This window comes from Mustela putorius, unplaced genomic scaffold (genome assembly GCF_011764305.1).
Source record: "Mustela putorius furo isolate JIRA1106 unplaced genomic scaffold, ASM1176430v1.1 tig00003834_pilon_pilon_pilon, whole genome shotgun sequence".
NCBI classification, from domain to species: domain Eukaryota; kingdom Metazoa; phylum Chordata; class Mammalia; order Carnivora; family Mustelidae; genus Mustela; species Mustela putorius.
This window is the reverse complement of record NW_025421987.1, coordinates 90741696-90760499: the sequence shown is the minus strand read 5'-3', so window position 1 is coordinate 90760499 and position 18804 is coordinate 90741696. Positions and strand designations below refer to the sequence as shown.

General features: G+C 37.7%; 1 protein-coding gene across 7 annotated transcripts in view; it reads right to left on the bottom strand.

The window, feature by feature from the left end:
- LOC101683223 (interleukin 1 receptor accessory protein) overlaps nt 1-18804 on the bottom strand; it is a 135804-nt gene that overhangs the window by 16587 nt on the left and 100413 nt on the right. For 6 of the 7 annotated variants that reach the window (XR_198939.3, XR_006609192.1, XM_004745261.3 and 3 more), the window contains exons 5-8: nt 18242-18407; nt 15884-15955; nt 13699-13825; nt 10993-11141 (exon numbers count right to left, since the gene is read on the bottom strand). Coding sequence is in view for 4 of the 7 variants with exons in the window: in XM_004745261.3 (XP_004745318.1) it covers nt 10993-11141; nt 13699-13825; nt 15884-15955; nt 18242-18407 (514 nt within the window). In the remaining 3 variants the exon portion in view is untranslated. Of the gene's footprint in view, nt 1-10872; nt 11142-13698; nt 13826-15883; nt 15956-18241; nt 18408-18804 lie in introns of all 7 variants that reach the window. The other variant, XR_006609193.1, reaches the window with a different exon arrangement.

Genomic DNA, 18804 nt, shown 5'->3' with positions numbered 1-18804 from the left:
AGCAGAGATTAACATGATAGGCTTTAAGCATTATGTTTTAATGCCAGACTGTGTCATATTTATCTTTTCGTTTTCAGCACCTGATATTGGTGTTTTAAACTACTTGATGACTTGAATAGACTTTAATGTTATATAAATACATATTAATGGTATATAAATGGTATTATAAATGGTATATATATATATATATATATATATATATATATATATATTATATTAATGGTATTTTCCAATACCAGCATTGGAAAGAATTTAGAAGGTCATCTCATTCAACTCATAATCTGACACACGAATTTCCATAAATTATTTTTGAAAAGTGTTATTTCATCTCCCATGTGTCCATCTTTTGGGATGGAATCCTTACTACTACTACTCAGACCAGACCATGATTCCGATGGAAATTTAATTCTTAGAGCCTTTGGATTGAGTGAAAATCTTAATGTACTTCCATTAGTCTTAATTCCATCCTCTCGTCAGTGCCATATGGAAAAAAAAATTAATTACCTTTCTTATAAATTTGGAAAAAAGCCTCAAAAATCTTATTTTCATTGGATAGAAACAGAGGGTATCCACCAAATGCTGAGTATGCTTAGGTCTGAAAGTATCTCTCAGGCTTACACTTCTAGGACACACTTCCTGAAAATTAACTTGCAATATCCAGGTATGGACAGATTCCCATGTTATCTGCTTACTTTTATATGACAGATATTTTAGAAATTTCTTTGGAACTATCATAAATAGAATGAGGTAATTCCTGACTTCCAAAAACTAGAAAAGTTTTAACTCAGTCCTGTAAACAAGGTCTGTCATGACCAAACCACCAACCACCCTACTGTCTCATTTATCAGTACCTTTCCCTCAAAAACGTGAGGAAGATTTTGCTTCGTATCTTTGTTCATGCTGTGAATTCTGGGGAAAATAGTTCTTTCTCTTTCTTTAGTTTTCAAGTCCATGCTCATACGTCATTATTTTGTGTAAGCTTTCCTAGAATAAAATTACTTTTGCAACCTGACATCTGCCTGACAGAAATCCCTACTCTTCTCATTGTCTATAATTCTATTATACAGTATTTGTTTTATATTGTAATTTGTCTACAAGCCTGCTGCTCCATTCTCTCTCACTCTCTCACTCCTCACTAAACTGTAATTTATAGTCTTCTGGGGAAGCCTATGTCTCCTTCATCTATCCTACCACTAGAATACATAGGATCTCAATGAATGTTTCCAGATATAACATCATCTACTTCAGAAACATTGAAATCTTTTACTACTATGTATCAACAACTTCATTTGGTTGCTTTATTAGCTTGTGATAATGAAGTCTAAGTGTTTGAAGAAGGAAGAGAATATTTGGGTCTGAAGCAGGAGTGGTTTAAATTATGTAATAGTTGTTGACAATTACTTATTGACAATTACTTATTAACATCTATTATTTCACAGAAGCTGCTGGGGATACAAGAGTAGATCAGACCAAAGGGGTTTCTGCCCAGTTAGGGTTAATATTCTAATGCAAGGAAATAAATAATAGGACAACGAATTCTAGGTAGTGATCAATGCTATAAAGGAAATAAAGCAAGGTAATGTGATGGGGAGTACTGAGAGGCTTGGCTGGGGCAGAAGAGATATATGGGTTCAGGTAATGAGAAAAGGCTTTTTGATCACCTGAGCATTGTGTTAAGTGCTTGCCAAGGTGAGGCACAGAGGAATTTAGTTCAAAGCTGGGATTGTTATCCCTGCTCTCTGACTCCAAAGTCCAGAGATCTTTGCAGAGCTCTGCTATGGAGTTTAATTATAGATCAAATACTAGTGGGAAAAAATCCCTTTTAAAACAGGTATGTATCCTAAGGGGAAAATGGTAAGCAGTCTGGAGCTGAGCCTGAAGTTCCTAGAGTTTCAAGTTCATTATCCTCAACTCCGATGCTAATCCTATCTCAGAGATAGACTGGAACTCAGCAATGCGGAATTATTACCAGGTATTCTCACGCTCATTCCATGAATAATGGTGTTTAAAATAAGAAAACTCCACCACCGAATGTCAAAAGCTATCTCAGTGCAATTGTTGAGAATTTAGTAAGATCATTTTGGGTAGCTGGCATGAAAACTGCTGCGTCCTCGGTATTTCTGAGCACATGTTATGTTAACAGTACCCTGGGGTAATTCCCACTGTCATCTTCATTATTTGCTCAGTTATTTTGGCTCCTTCTGGCTGGACATTTTGTAATAGGGAGGGGGGGAAAAAGAGGTTGGTGGATGCACTTACCTGAAACGGATATAAGAAAAAATGTCAATAGATATCTTGCCTAATGACCAAGAGATCAATTACTCTCATAAATTTCCCTCTGTAACATTCATTCTACTCCTGCCTGTTTTATTTTTAGTGTGGATTTTTACTTTGGTTTTGGGTCATTTCATGACATGTGTCATATTTACAGATTGTATTTTGTGGGGGCCATCTTGATGATATCCAGAAGTTCCTAGACTGTTTAACTAATTGAACTCTTGAGATAAATAATCCCCAAGCCTGAATTTCTAAATGGCTTGAATCACATGCAGAAAATGTTCAAAAAAGCTTTTTTTTTTTTTTTTTGTAAGTGTTCTCAGATGTACTTTTTTTTCCTTTTTTTTTTTTTTTTTTTGGATTTTTTATTTTTTATAAACATAGATTTTTATCCCCAGGGGTACAGGTCTGTGAATCACCAGGTTTACACACTTCACAGCACTCACCAAAGCACATACCCTCCCCAATGTCCATAATCCCACCCCCTTCTCCCAAACCCCCTCCCCCCAGCAACCCTCAGTTTGTTTTGTGAGATTAAGAGTCAATTATGGTTTGTCTCCCTCCCAATCCCATCTTGTTTCATTGATTCTTCTCCTACCCACTTAAGCCCCCATGTTGCATCACCACTTCCTCATATCAGGGAGATCATATGATAGTTGTCTTTCTCTGCTTGACTTATTTCGCTAAGCATGATACGCTCTAGTTCCATCCATGTTGTCGCAAATGGCAAGCTTTGCTGGCTTTCAGGGAAAGGATGACCCTCAGCCCACATTTTCTGTCTGCCCCAGCCAGAACCTCTGTTGTTTTGGCATACAGATTTTACTCTGATGCAATCCCAAACCAAAGGGTTTCCAATCAGGAAGGGGTGATGCAATTTGACCAAATTGCACTCCTAAACTGCTTCGCTCTTTGAACTCACATATAATTGACTTAGGATAGAGCCAATTTTTGCCACTTGCTCTGCTGTTATTCCCTGGATCAGAATTTCCTCCACTCCTTTTGCAGTTCAACGGTAGTAACAGGTGCCAAGGTCCATGTTTCCAGCTAACCACTCTGAGTTAAACCAGTCCAGGACCTTAGCTCCAGTCTTTTTCCCTGTTTCAAGTTATCGGTCTCCAATCTTCTTTCTCCTTGGGAACCTAACTTATTTTCTTTCTCTTCGTGAGTCGGGACCTTGCTGTCTACTGAGGCTCTGAGCTTCACACCAGCTGCTTGGACTTTTAAGTATCTCCTGCCACAGAACCTGTGTCTATTCTTCACTAAATTGCTGAGACTTTTAATCTGGGGAACCACGTAATGACCATTTCTCTGAATTACAAACAATTAGAATGCTTTATTTAGATGATGGTAAACCAGAAACCTATCCCTGAATTAACCAGCAGACCTGCTTTGTTTGACTATCATAGTATTTTAAAATGTGTGCATTTTACCCTTCAGTTTCTGGCCTTAGAGAAGGAATGGATATGGGAGTGGCTTTCTCTCCGTAGTATTTACAGTGCCCTTTTCCTAAGGTGGACCGCGCTGGTAGTTGTTTTGTGTGTGATCCATGTGAGAAAGGACACCAAAAAGTTGAGCCCCACCATGACCCTGGTTTTTTGTCTAAAGTCACTTTCAGACTATGGCAGAGAACAGAGAAAACCACAGGTACAGTCATCATGGTCAGGTAAGTACTCAGAAATCACACTTCAGAACTACGGAGTTGGGCTGAGTTCACAGGGCTGGGTAAAGAGAGAAAAACATTGTGTGGAAAAAGTGCTCTATAAATTTCCAAGGGTGATCTCAAATCTTTGGAAAAATATAAAGCTCTGCATAGGTTGGATGACACTTGATAAGATCAAGCAAAGAACAGGTGCCAGTCAAAGAAAAACTACCAGGGAAGGAACAGCTGCCAGGAAACTGGGAGCTGAACAGCTCAAGGTGCACATGCTGGGTTGGGGGACACTTAAGTTAAGACCTGAGTAAAGACACTTTGGGTAGCTCCCATGTGTTAGTAGACAGCCCAGATAGTCTAGATATGTCCAATCTAGCCTTGGAGAAAAGGCTATTTTTCAGATGTCCTCTAGCAATAGGAAGCAGAACACTTCAAAAAAGCAAGCTGTTAAGCCAGCAAAATAACTACCTGTGAGGACAAAACAATACTCACTTTCAAAAATCAGACACTCAATAATGCAACATACATAATGTCCAGCATATGTTAAAAAAAAAAAAAAGACAAGAAAAAGCAAAACAAAACAAAACAAAACAAAAAAACCACCCAAATTGAGAAGAAAAATCAGCCAACAAAAATGAATCAGAGGGGCACCTGGACAGCTCTATCAGCTAAGTGTCTCACTCTTGGCTTTGACTAAGATCATGATCTCAGGGTCCTAAGATGGAGCCCCACCTTGGGTTCTGCTCTCAGTAGTGAGTCTGCCTAAGATTCTCTCTCTCTTCTGCCCCTCCCCACCCTGCTTGCATGCTCTCTCTCTCAAATAAATAAATCAATCTTAAAAAAAAATCTAAATTGACAAAGATGATGGAACTAGTAGATAAGCGCTTTAAAATGAGTATTATAAATATTCCTGTTGAATTAAAAAAGAAGATGATGGACATCATTAAGAGCAAATAGGAAATATCAATAAGGATGTTTTTATGGAGAAATGGAAATCCAAAAACTGAAAAATACAATTCTGAAATGAAAATTGCTGCAGACTAAACATCAAAAAAGAAATTATTAGTGGAAAGCTAGAAACTACCTAAACTGAAACACAGGAACAAAGAAAGAATGAAATGAAAATGAGCACCTCAGTGGCCTGTAGAACATCCTTTAGTGATTGATACTAAATTTAATGGGATTACTAGAAGAAAAGGAAAGAATTAATGAATGAATGAATGAGAAAAACATATCTGAAGAAGTAACTGCTGAAGTTTTTTTCAAACTAAATGAAAAATATAATAAACCCATCGAAACAAGAAGTTTAAAGAAACCTAAGTAAGATATAGTCAAATGAAACTATGCCAAAACTTTGAGAAATTTCAACAGATACTCATACACACACACACACGAGAATTATAAATAATTCTCTACACAAACCAAAAATAGATTAATCTCTCATATAGATAAAAGTCAGCTTCGAAAAACCTATAATTAACATCATATTTAATATATAAAAACTGAACGCATATCTTTTAAGATAGGGAACAATGCAAGTGAAGCTGCTCTGATTTCTACTGATCATGGAACTGGGAGGTCCAAGAGAGTAAAAGAGGCAGAAAAAAGAAATCAAAGGCATAACATTTGAAAAGGAAGGAGGAAAAGTATGCTTATATATGGTGACACAATCAAGTGTATAGAAAATGCTAAGGAACCTAACAAAACAAGCAAAAACCTTATTTAAACAGTAAATTTACCATGCTAATGGACATCAGAAGAAAGCAGGAGTGGCAATCCTTATATCAGATCAATTAGATTTTAAGCCAAAGACTATAATAAGAGATGAGGAAGGACACTATATAATACTCAAAGGGTCTGTCCAACAAGAAGATTTAACAATTTTAAATATCTATGCCCCCAATGTGGGAGCAGCCAACTATATAATCCAATTAATAACAAAATCAAAGAAACACATCAACAATAATACAATAATAGTAGGGGACTTTAACACTCCCCTCACGGAAATGGACAGGTCATCCAAGCAAAAGATCAGCAAGGAAATAAAGACCTTAAATGACACACTGGACCAGATGGACATCACAGATATATTCAGAATATTTCATCCCAAAGCAACAGAATACACATTCTTCTCTAGTGCACATGGAACATTCTCCAGAATAGATCACATCCTCGGTCCTAAATCAGGACTCAACCGGTATCAAAAGATTGGGATCATTCCCTGCATATTTTCAGACCACAATGCTCTAAAGCTAGAACTCAACCACAAAAGGAAGTTTGGAAAGAACCCAAATACATGGAGACTAAACAGTATCCTTCTAAAGAATGAATGGGTCAAACCGGGAAATTAAAGAAGAATTGAAAAAAAATCATGGAAACAAATGATAATGAAAATACAACGGTTCAAAATCTGTGGGACACAACAAAGGCAGTCCTGAGAGGAAAATATATAGCGGTACAAGCCTTTCTCAAGAAACAAGAAAGGTCTCAGGTACACAACCTAACCCTACACCTAAAGGAGCTGGAGAAAGAACAAGAAAGAAACCCTAAGCCCAGCAGGAGAAGAGAAATCATAAAGATCAGAGCAGAAATCAATGAAATAGAAACCAAAAAAAACAATAGAACAAATCAACGAAAGTAGGAGCTGGTTCTTTGAAAGAATTAATAAAATTGATAAACCCCTGGCCCGACTTATCAAAAAGAAAAGAGAAAGGACCCAAATAAATAAAATCATGAATGAAAGAGGAGAGATCACAACTAACACCAAAGAAATACAAACTATTATAAGAACATACTATGAGCAACTCTACGGCAATAAATTTGACAATCTGGAAGAAATGGATGCATTCCTAGAAACATATAAACTACCACAACTGAACCAGGAAGAAATAGAAAGCCTGAACAGACCCATAACCAGTAAGGAGATTGAAACAGTCATTAAAAATCTCCAAACAAACAAAAGCCCAGGGCCAGACGGCTTCCCGGGGGAATTCTACCAAACATTTAAAGAAGAACTAATTCCTATTCTCCTGAAACTGTTCCAAAAAATAGAAATGGAAGGAAAACTTCCAAACTCATTTTATGAGGCCAGCATCACCTTGATCCCAAAACCAGACAAGGATCCCACCAAAAAAGAGAGAGCTATAGACCGATATCCTTGATGAACACAGATGCGAAAATACTCAACAAAATACTAGCCAATAGGATTCAACAGTACATTAAAAAGATTATTCACCACGACCAAGTGGGATTTATTCCAGGGCTGCAAGGTTGGTTCAACATCCGCAAATCAATCAATGTGATACAACACATCAATAAAAGAAAGAACAAGAACCATATGATACTCTCAATAGATGCTGAAAAAGCATTTGACAAAGTACAACATCCCTTCCTGATCAAAACTCTTCAAAGTGTAGGGATAGAGGGCACATACCTCAATATCATCAAAGCCATCTATGAAAAACCCACCGCAAATATCATTCTCAATGGAGAAAAACTGAAAGCTTTTCCGCTAAGGTCAGGAACACGGCAGGGATGTCCATTATCACCACTGCTATTCAACATCGTACTAGAGGTCCTAGCCTCAGCAATCAGACAACAAAAGGAAATTAAAGGCATCCAAATCGGCAAAGAAGAAGTCAAATTATCACTCTTCGCAGATGATATGATACTATATGTGGAAAACCCAAAAGACTCCACTCCAAAACTGCTAGAACTTATACAGGAATTCAGTAAAGTGTCAGGATATAAAATCAATGCACAGAAATCAGTTGCATTTCTCTACACCAACAGCAAGACAGAAGAAAGAGATATTAAGGAGTCAATCCCATTTACAAATGCATCCAAAACCATAAGATACCTAGGAATAAACCTAACCAAAGAGACACAGAATCTATACTCAGAAAACTATAAAGTACTCATGAAAGAAATTGAGGAAGACACAAAGAAATGGAAAAATGTTCCATGCTCCTGGATTGGAAGAATAAATATTGTGAAAATGTCTATGCTACCTAAAGCAATCTACACATTTAATGCAATTCCTATCAAAGTACCATCCATCTTTTTCAAAGAAATGGAACAAATAATTCTAAAATTTATATGGAACCAGAAAAGACCTTGAATAGTCAAAGGGATATTGAAAAAGAAAGCCAACGTTGGTGGCATCACAATTCCGGACTTCAAGCTCTATTACAAAGCTGTCATCATCAAGACAGCATGGTACTGGCACAAAAACAGACACATAGATCAATGGAACAGAATAGAGAGCCCAGAAATAGACCCTCAAATCTATGGTCAACTAATCTTCGACAAAGCAGGATAGAATGTCCAATGGAAAAAAGACAGCCTTTTCAATAAATGGTGCTGGGAAAATTGGACAGCCACATGCAGAAAAATGAAATTGGACCACTTCCTTACACCACACACAAAAATAGACTCAAAATGGATGAAGGACCTCAATGTGCGAAAGGAATCCATCAAAATCCTTGAGGAGAACACGGGCAGCAACCTCTTCGACCTCTGCCGCAGCAACATCTTCCTAGGAACAACGCAAAAGGCAAGGGAAGCAAGGGAAAAAATGAACTACTGGGATTTCATCAAGATCAAAAGCTTTTGCATAGCAAAGGAAACAGTAAATAAAATCAAAAGACAACTGACAGAATGGGAGAAGATATTTGCAAACGACATATCAGATAAAGGACTAGTGTCCAGAATCTATAAAGAACTTAGCAAACTTAACACCCAAAGAACAAATAATCCAATCAAGAAATGGGCAGAAGACATGAACAGACATTTCTGCAAAGAAGACATCCAGATGGCGAACAGACACATGAAAAAGTGCTCCATATCACTTGGCATCAGGGAAATACAAATCAAAACCACAATGAGATATCACCTCACACCAGTCAGAATGGCTAAAATCAACAAGTCAGGAAATGACAGATGCTGGCGAGGATGCGGAGAAAGGGGAACCCTCCTACACTGTTGGTGGGAATGCAAGCTGGTGCAGCCACTCTGGAAAACAGCATGGAGGTTCCTCAAAATGTTGAAAATAGAACTGCCCTATGACCCAGCAATTGCACTATTGGGTATTTACCCTAAAGATACAAATGTAGTGATCCAAAGGGACACATGCACCCGAATGTTTATAGCAGCAATGTCCACAATAGCCAAACTATGGAAAGAACCTAGATGTCCATCAACAGATGAATGGATCAAGAAGATGTGGTATATATACACAATGGAATACTATGCAGCCATCAAAAGAAATGAAATCTTGCCATTTGCAACAACATGGATGGAACTAGAGCGTATCATGCTTAGCGAAATAAGTCAAGCAGAGAAAGACAACTATCATATGATCTCCCTGATATGAGGAAGTGGTGATGCAACATGGAGGCTTAAGTGGGTAGAAGAAGAATAAATGAAACAAGATGGGATTGGGAGGGAGACAAACCATAAGTGACTCTTAATCTCACAAAACAAACTGAGGGTTGCTGGGGGGAGGGGGTTTGGGAGAAGGGGGTGGGATTATGGACATTGGGGAGGGTATGTGATTTGGTGAGTGCTGTGAAGTGTGTAAACCTGGTGATTCACAGACCTGTACCCCTGGGGATAAAAATATATGTTTATAAAAATAAAAAATTAAAAAAAAAAAAAAAAAAAAGAACTTGAAGCTCAGAGAGGTTAAGTGTTTTTTTTTTCAAGATCACAGAGCTAGGATGTACCGAAACCAGGATTCCAGCACAGGCCATCTGAGTCTAGAGTACAAATAATGAACTACAGTACTATAAAGAGTCCTAGTAGTGTTCTTACGAACTAATTTGGGAAACTTCCTTATATTATTCAGTTGAGTCTCACTGCTTGACACTGGCTTCTGAGGGGCAGAAGTGATGAACACTTCAGAACCAATCCAATAAGACTTCTTAAGTGGCATATAGACTTCAGTACTTTGCTTTTTACTTTCTAAATTGTAATGAAATGTTAAAGTGAAGCCTGTTTTTGCATCAGCTTTAAAAAAAAGGGGGGGTGGGGTTAAATTCCACTGCAAAATGTAATACCTATGAGTTTTTTTTTTCTTTTGTTTTTGCTTTTTTTTTTTTTGCTATGAATATTACAGGCTCTCTCTGACACAAGGATCCAAAATGATTCTGAATGACATGACTACATGTGTGATAAATCATCATTATCTTTCTCTAGGTCATTGAAACACATTCTTGAAGGGAGTGATTGTCTGGGGTTCTGTGTTAGGTGAGAGACCCAAAGATAATTTTAGACACAGTCTGTTTTAGTAGCAACAGCTCACACAAGAGAGCTTTATCACTTTTTATTTCATAAAAAATTTAGTAATATCAACATAGAAATCCTTTTACATTAAGTCATAGTTTAAATAATTTTCATATTAGCAATTGTGGCTAGTGGTATGTTATAAATCTGTTTGAATACTGATACATAGTATTTAAAATGATCATTTGAAAATTATATTTTCGAGAAGAAATATTTCATATTTTCCTTAACTACTTGAAAATAATTAGATGGTTGCTATTTATAAAGTTTCATTATTATAGATAATGCTTCTAAGAATAGCAATGGGTACATAATTCTCTTTCTGTTATTTGTTCAGGAAGAATTCCAAAAGTATTAAGTCATATAGTATGGTCATTTTTATGACCCTTGAACTCTGCCATCAATGATTTCTAAAAGGGTCTTTACAATCTACCAATTATATGGGATTCTACCAGCTTTATTATATCTTTGGTAGCTTTAAATATTTTCTTTATTTTTCATTTTTCATGACTGTACTGATATAAAATTGTGCCTTATTTTCATAATCGTATGGCTTTGGGGGGCCACATTTGTGAACTAAGTTACTAAAAGTATAAGAAACAATATTTTGAGTGTCTTCACATAGATGGAAACGATCCCTCAAGATTTTTTCAATTCACCTTTGATTCATTACTATGTGCCAGATGTGCTAGCTGCTGGAGCACTGTCTTCTGATTTTCCTTATCACCACACTGTTACACTTGGAGTTCACAGATTCATCTGCTGAGGGCATCCATTACCTTTCTGTTTCACCTTGGCTGCTTTGTCAACCTCCCCTTTGGCATTTCTAGCATGACAGACATAGTTGCGCTTGAGATCCTCAGCAGTAACTTTTTTGATGTTCAAAATCTGAGTCCTTGTTTCATCTTCGGTTTGGGTCAAACTTATACTAGAAATAGGGGAAAGAAAATCAAAGCATGAGTGATACCACAGGGCCATGTTCTGGGAATGAATCAGATAAGGAGACAACCACAGGGCCCCCAAGTGAGGGCAGCCAGAACATCCATGAGCTGTGTTGCCTGAGAGCCAATGGTTACAAAGGGAGGATAGCTTCTAGATTCCAGTGCCATTCTTTACCTTCTATAGCACACACAATCCCAGCATCTAGATCAAATCCCAGTGCTGGCAACATACAGCAGATCTCTCTTCAGAGTAAAATGTCTCCTTCCCTCAAACTTCTGAGACAGTATTCTGTATCAGTGTAGAGAGATGCTTCTGAGGCCATTTCCATCTGGGTTTTCATCCAAGCTTTGCCACTTACTGGCTATATATTTTCATTTACCTATATATTTCATTTACCTATATATTTTGGGTACAGTAACTAATCTTTTCAAGTCTTGAGTTCCTCCTTTGAAATACAGGTAAGTAGCAATGCCTACGCAGTACGTCACATGTATTGACTCACTCAAGCACTCTGACGACTGAGTACATCAACGTGTAAGTATTAGAACAATGCTTAATACATATTCAATAGGCTATTACTACCATCCTCAGCAATAGTTCATTCATTTCAGGGATTCCCAAAGCTTGGGTTTTGAACATAGAATACAAATAAATAATAGAAAAGAGAAAAGAGAGTAGATAATAAAAAGGATGAAACTCCATGGGTTAAATCTTAACATATAAAAAGAAGAGACTTCTTGAAGCAAGCATGCTTTATGAAAATACATCCAAATCTCAGCATGTCAGAGATCAAGTGCTTTGGGTCCAAGACCAAGATTTAAAATCCCTTGGAACTACTTGTTCCAAAGAGAAAACAAAATCTCCTATAGCTGACATCCAGGTCCTCCTTCCAGTGAGGCAGACCGTCGGTCATGAGAACTTGGTCAAGGGTTGTGATGGGTTTAGCCTTAACTGAACTGCACCGTTCCACTCCAGGCACTGAGCTGTGTTGCAGCAGCAGTGAGGACGGACAGCATGACTTTCATTATCATTCATTCGGTATTATTATGAGGATAGGAACCAAAATATTCAGAAATCCTGAAGGGATCAATAACTCTCCCTTTGTGCCTCCAGCCACATCTTTAATCTATTCCTTCTGCAAAAACTGCTCCAGTTTCAGGAGGCTCCTTCTGTGCCTTTGAATATGTGCTGCTTCTCTAAACTCCAGCCATCACACAGGAGGTTCCTTTTACCAGGAACATTCTTTCTATTTCTTTACCTAGTTTATTTCTATTCATCCTTCAAATCTTTATTTAGGTACTGTACCATCTGAGAAGCACTGCCTAATCCCCTAACACTGACAGGAATCTTCAACTCAAGCTTCCGATAACATCCAATATTCTCCAGGCACTACATTTATCACGAAATATTGAAATTTCTGCTCTATCACTCTTATTCTGATAAAATCGACTCCGTTAGGGACGAAGTATCTTGCATAGCACTTAGTGTAAAGCAGACATCTTATAACCTCTGCACAAAGTCTGAGTTTACTACCAGGAATGACCTAGCTTTTGAATCCCACAAGTTCAAGTAGCTAAAGATCCATTTGTATATCATGTTAAGGCTCCCGTCTTAGAACCACTTTGTCAAGTAGTTGGTCGGCTGCTGCTTTTTATTTACTATCGCCGTGAACCAATTGTCTTGCAGTTGTGTACTTCACTTACAAAAGGATCTTTTATCTTCAAAGACCCATATTTTCCTCCTTGTCGACCTAACACCCTTTAAAAAAAGTTACATTTATTTAGAAATAAAATGACCCAGCTTGTTATTTTAAGAGTGGGCTATATTACCACCTCATCCACTTAAAAAAAAATAAAATTTAAAGAACGTGAATGTATTTAGTCAATATATAAACGTGACATTGTTATGTGAGTTAAGAACGAGGAGGAAGATAGCAAGACAAGATAAATAACACAGTTTATCTGAGGCATAAATACAGAGGTCTGGATTCCAGACTGGAGAAAGAAAAGAACAGGGCCACGCCAAGAGCTTTCATGTAATCAGAGCCTTGTATTGTGGCCTCTCATCCATATGCGCTATGCATCCCATCTACTTTTTTTTTTTAAGATTTTATTTATTTATTTGATAGAGAGAGATACAGTGAGAGAGGGAATGAGAGAGTCAATGCAAGCAGGGGGAGTGTGAGAGGGAGAAGCAGACTCCCCACTGAGCAGGGAGCGCAATGCGGGGCTCAATCCCAGGACCCTGGGATCATGACCTGAGCCCAAGGCAAACACTTAACGACTGAGCCGCCCAGGCATCCCGCATCCCATCTACTTTCAAGTGGGAATCATGAATGTGTGACCATCAGAAGATATCTGGGTCTTGAATTGCAAGTCCAGGGATCCTACTTTGGGATGTGGCCACTAAAGACATGAGAATCTTGCAGATTTTGGGTAATGATGCACCAAAGTCAGAGTTTTTACTTTCAATGATCAGTATACACCAGAAGGCATTCAACTGAGGGATAAGCATTGATCACCCCTTGTCTGAGCCAATGGTACCTTTCATTAACAGTTACATCAATATTGGTGTCGTCTGGCTTTTTTCCGTCAATGGTCCACCAAACCTCATTGCGAGCATCCTTCAGGAAAGTAAAATAGACTGTACAGGGGATGAGCAGCTCCTCTCCTAAAAAAACAAGTTAACCCATCAGTGTGTAACCTTCACAAGGCTATACTGGTTTCACTCTGTGACTAATCAGAAGCTATAAAAGTGTACTTAAAACTCTACTTCTGAGTAAGTTTCAAGTGGCCTACCATAGTACCGTACCATACCTCATTGCAAAATAAACAAACCAAGAAAAGAAATACAGCAGTTTTATGCAAACTTTCCAGAATGGCCATCTTTTTTATACAATCCATATATGCTGTACCACAGTATTTGTTCAAAGAGGCTCTGACAACATCCTTTTTAGCCTGAAACTTCCATGGACTACCCCTAACCTTTGTTATTTCCCTCACGAACAGTGACTAAGGAGAGATTCTCCAGACCTTTGGTGCTTAGCCCAGAAAATATGGGGCAGTGCCAGCACTTAGGAGCAGGCCACATCTTGAAATGCTCAGGTTGTCAGGATGTGGTCAATAAGTTTAAAGACAATTTACATATAAATGTGTGTATGTGTGTGTGTGTGTGTGTGTGTGTATGTGTATACATATATAACAAAAATTTACATCTTTATAAATACTAGCATTTATAAATAACAAATCTATCTTCTCTTCCTGAGATGGAACATGAGGTTCCATCTGGAGGCTCTCCAGGCAGAAAATGATAATAATAAGAAGAGCAGCAGCACCCTCAGTAAGAACTTCACATACTCATGGTGCTAAGTGTTTATACTTACTAGCGGCCTTATACAATTTTAACAAAATATTATGGGGTATTTTTTTAATTCATGTTTTATAGATGTGAAAACTGATGCTTCAAGATGTTAGCTGCTCTCCCTAGATGAAACTGTTAAGAGGCAGAGCAGAGTTCGACCGAGACTGACTTCCATTCCAGGTTACCCAGGACAGCTCTGTTCTATGCTTGCTTTCTTAGTTAGTTCTTGATATCAACTGCTTTCACTCTCAAAAAGTGTGCAGGTTGAGATGACAAATTATATTGTCATCCAAATTTGAAAGCAAGTTTGTCTCAATGAATGGTCCTACCCCACCCCCTCTTCTAATGCATGATTCTTATGTTTTCCCTTTTGGTTTCTATGTTAATATGCAAGAAGATAACATGAACATAGAGTCTGTAACCATATGACAGGTAGACTAGATCATTAGTAAGGGTTTACACAGATAGCAGGAAGAATGTTCACTTTACTGTACAAAACTGTACAAATGAATTCTAGGAAATTTGGTCCATTTGGAGTTGGCAGACCCCTTTGGGTTTTTTTTTTTTTTTTTTTTTTTTTTTAACAGGCAGCTTGCTATTTGAAACCTTATCTTAGTTTTAGGAGGGCATCATTGTGCTCTACCTGCATTTGATCACAACCTCTGTTATCTTTAGTACAATTTAAAAAATATGTTCTTTTATACCTTTCATTGGGTTTGGAGAGAGTTTATTGTAAAGGATACAATATGGAAAATTTTAAAATTTTCTATGGTTTTCAGTTTAACCGTGGGAGGTTTTAAGCCAGAAGAATAACACACGATGGCTTATTCGGTCAGTTGCAAATAATTTTTGTCCAGAATGGAAAATTATGAAAACTAAAAAAACCTCCTTTTTTTAAAGGAGACCCAGATAGCCATAGGGAACACCCCATAGCATTCTAATCAGGGCATACTAGTTCTACCAGCTGTTAACCTGTTAAACTCACAGTCTCGCCTCCAAGCTCCAACTCTTGCCTCTCTGCAGTGAAGCAGAAGCTTAAAGGATATCTTGTGCTCACATCTCAGCCTTGGAAAACCAAGCTGTGTGCGAGCTAACATGTACATCAGACAGAAATCACTAATCAGGAGAGAGGAGCCAGGGGAAGAAGGGAGTAGCTATGGAGAGAGAAGCCGAGAGTCCTAAAGATGCCTGAGAGATCTCTGACGGAGGAGCTAATCTCCAGAGCTGCCTTGGTTTCTGACAACATTTCAGTTTCAATTCATGTGTTTCCTTACAAAGCCCTCTATTTGCATGCATTAACTTAAATGACATTTTCTTCCTTGTCATTAAGAGAATCTAACTGAAATTAAGAGGCACAGCTATAATTACCCGGTTCTTTCTCATAGACCACAAGATCATTGGGTGAATAGATCTGAGGAGGCAATGCATCTTTTGGAGAGCCTGTTTTAGAGAGGAAGAAACAAAAGAGAGATGATGTTAAATCATGTAGCCCTCATCTCTCATAACCCATTTCCAAGAGCAGTTCTTTTGTAAAGTTTGCCCAACTTCCTGGCACAGTTTGTCAATTCTTCTTGCAAAAGCCCACAGCTCAATGGAGAGTCATTTACAACACTTCATTCATTTCAGACAAGCAAAGAGACAAACAGAACATGAAAAGTAGCCTCCATGTTTTTGGATGGAGATTCAACCAGTGTTTTTGCTTCCCAAAGAGTACATGAAATCCCCTTCTCGGATTTTAAAATAAATTTTTTTCACGTCTTCCTCAATTGCTTCTTTTCTAAATATTTCTCCAGAACATGCCCCAGGTATCTAGTATAGGACCTGGTTAAAGAAGTAAATATTAAATGAATGAATAAGTAAATGGAAAATTCAAAACCACAATTGTGAGGCCAGCCCATCAGTCTATCCAATGCCTCTGGCAGTTGACTGCTTGTTCATAGGACTGCTGCTCTTTATAACATTCTGTATTTCTAAATTGAAAGAAAAATACCCTGAAGGGGTTTTATAGTGTAGTGTTTAAGAACAAGCTTCAAATATTTAACAGGGCTCTTATCCTTACTTGGCCATATACTAGCCATACAACTCTGGTTTTTTGCTTAATCTTTGAGAAGCTAATTTTCCTCACCTCTTAAATGAGGATAATTAAACTCACTGCACAGGTTCATTAGAAAAATTAAATTAAGTCATGCATATTAAATTAAGTAATGCATGTTAAAGCATCCTACTGGTATATAGTAAGTACTCAGTACTTCACAGCTTTAAAAACAAACTTGTGTTGCTTGAAAGTTGGATTAGAACCCTACCACACATCAGTGTCTATCAACTTCTCTATCTATAAATCAAGGTGAGCAAGCATGCCTGTTCTCAACTTCCCCAAAACAAATGTGTTTAAGTATCTGTATCAGAAACAATTGCCAAGACAGATTTAAGGTTAGATTATTCATTTGGCTTACAAAGCCCATTTGTGTTAAGTTCTAAACTTAGTCTGGTTTTTCTTCTGAATTAATTCCCAGCTCAGCATTATTCTAAAAGTAGGCAAAGGAAGAGGAGAGGTGATTACAAAATTTTTCAATTTGAATTTTATTTGCCCTATTATGTTAGAGCCCTTAAAAATTATGCCGAACCTGGTATCAGGGTAATAGAGAAAGCACTGCACCAGAATCAGAAACTTGAGATCTGGAAATCACTTCTTACGCTAACTCACAGAGCATCTCTAAACAGATTACTTTGTGTTATTGGGTCTTGACGCTTCCATCTATGAAAAGATGGGGTGTGAAAAATTCTCACTCTGATACGCTCTCATTTTTAGTATCATGGGTACAATGGTATTTAGGGCTCTCCCCTAAATGCTGACACTGGTTCTCTCGATTTCTGGGTTTGATGGGAGTCTTTTGACTCTGTCTGGACATTGTCTTTCTACTTTCTGAATTTCTCGTCCCCTGTTCTCTCAACCAGTGCAAAGCAATGATTAAATACCACCAGCAAACAGTTTTGGCTACCCCAATTCCAGTCCACAGGAAGAGTTGATTGAATTCAAATACAACACTTTTTTTTTTTTTACATTAATTTTAACTACTTAATTCATTGAGTCTCTGCTGTTTGCCTGGAACTGGACTCACATAATATGTATATTATTTCTAATATTCTCAGCTATACTGATTGTTAAGTACTCCTAGTCCCAGAGTACAAATAAGGAGACTCAGACCCTGATCAAAGTCATATTGCTAATAAATAGCAAGGGTAGGGGCACCTGGGTGGCTTAGTGTGTTAAGTCCCTGCCTTCGGCTCAGGTCATGATCCCAGGGTCCTGGGATCAAGGCCCCATCGGATTCTCTGCTCAGCAGGGAGCCTGCTTCTCCCCCTCTCTCTGCCTGCTGCTCTGCCTACTTATGATCTCTCTCTCTATCAAATAAATAAATAAAATCTTATAAAATAAAATAAAATAAAATAAATGGCAAGAGTACAAGCTGAATACAGATACCTCTGGCACTCTTTTCATTCCCCAAACTGCCTTCATTCATTCACATCCTCTTTCATTCAGTAGACCAACAGTTATCGAATCCCTACTCTGTATGCAGAATTACTGTGGCTCTAGGGATAGTGCGGGGAACAAAAAGAGATAAACCTCTTCCCTCATAGAATGGACACACTTGTTTGTAATAAACTATCAAGAGCCAAAACAGAGTTATTGCATTTTTGTTGTGTGCACTTAAAAATCATGCTTACCTACCACCTTTACAGTCAGAGTCCTAGTGAGATGGAAGGTACGCCCATTTTCTGGGTATGTAACAACACATGTGTAATCTCCATTGTTCGAAACCAAGGCGATGAGAAAACTCAAGTTCAGGCCTTCAGCTACCACATTATTAAAGTTCTGTATTTTCTGACAGCCCTAGAAGAAGTAAAAGAAAAGATGTTCAGCATTTAAATACATGCACAGAAAACATACAAATGCATATACACACACACAACTAATTTTGCACAGAACATACAAATATCTATGCCAGCTGTATCTTTTACAAACTATTTTGGTTGAGTTTTTGATGATGTTTCTGCGAAGAATAAATGTGAAGTTTCATTATACTTTCTACAAAAGGAAAATAGGACTTCTAACTGAAATATGGATTCTAAAGTACAAGCTTCCTGTCTCAGGATCCTATATTTGAATTTTGGAAATCCATGTTAATAGTTAAACAAGGTTACCAAAAAAAATTGTTAAACAAGGTTAAAGTTTTGGAAAACAACTTAGGCATCTTAAGGAAGTTCATGTGCTGCTATTTAAGAAATGC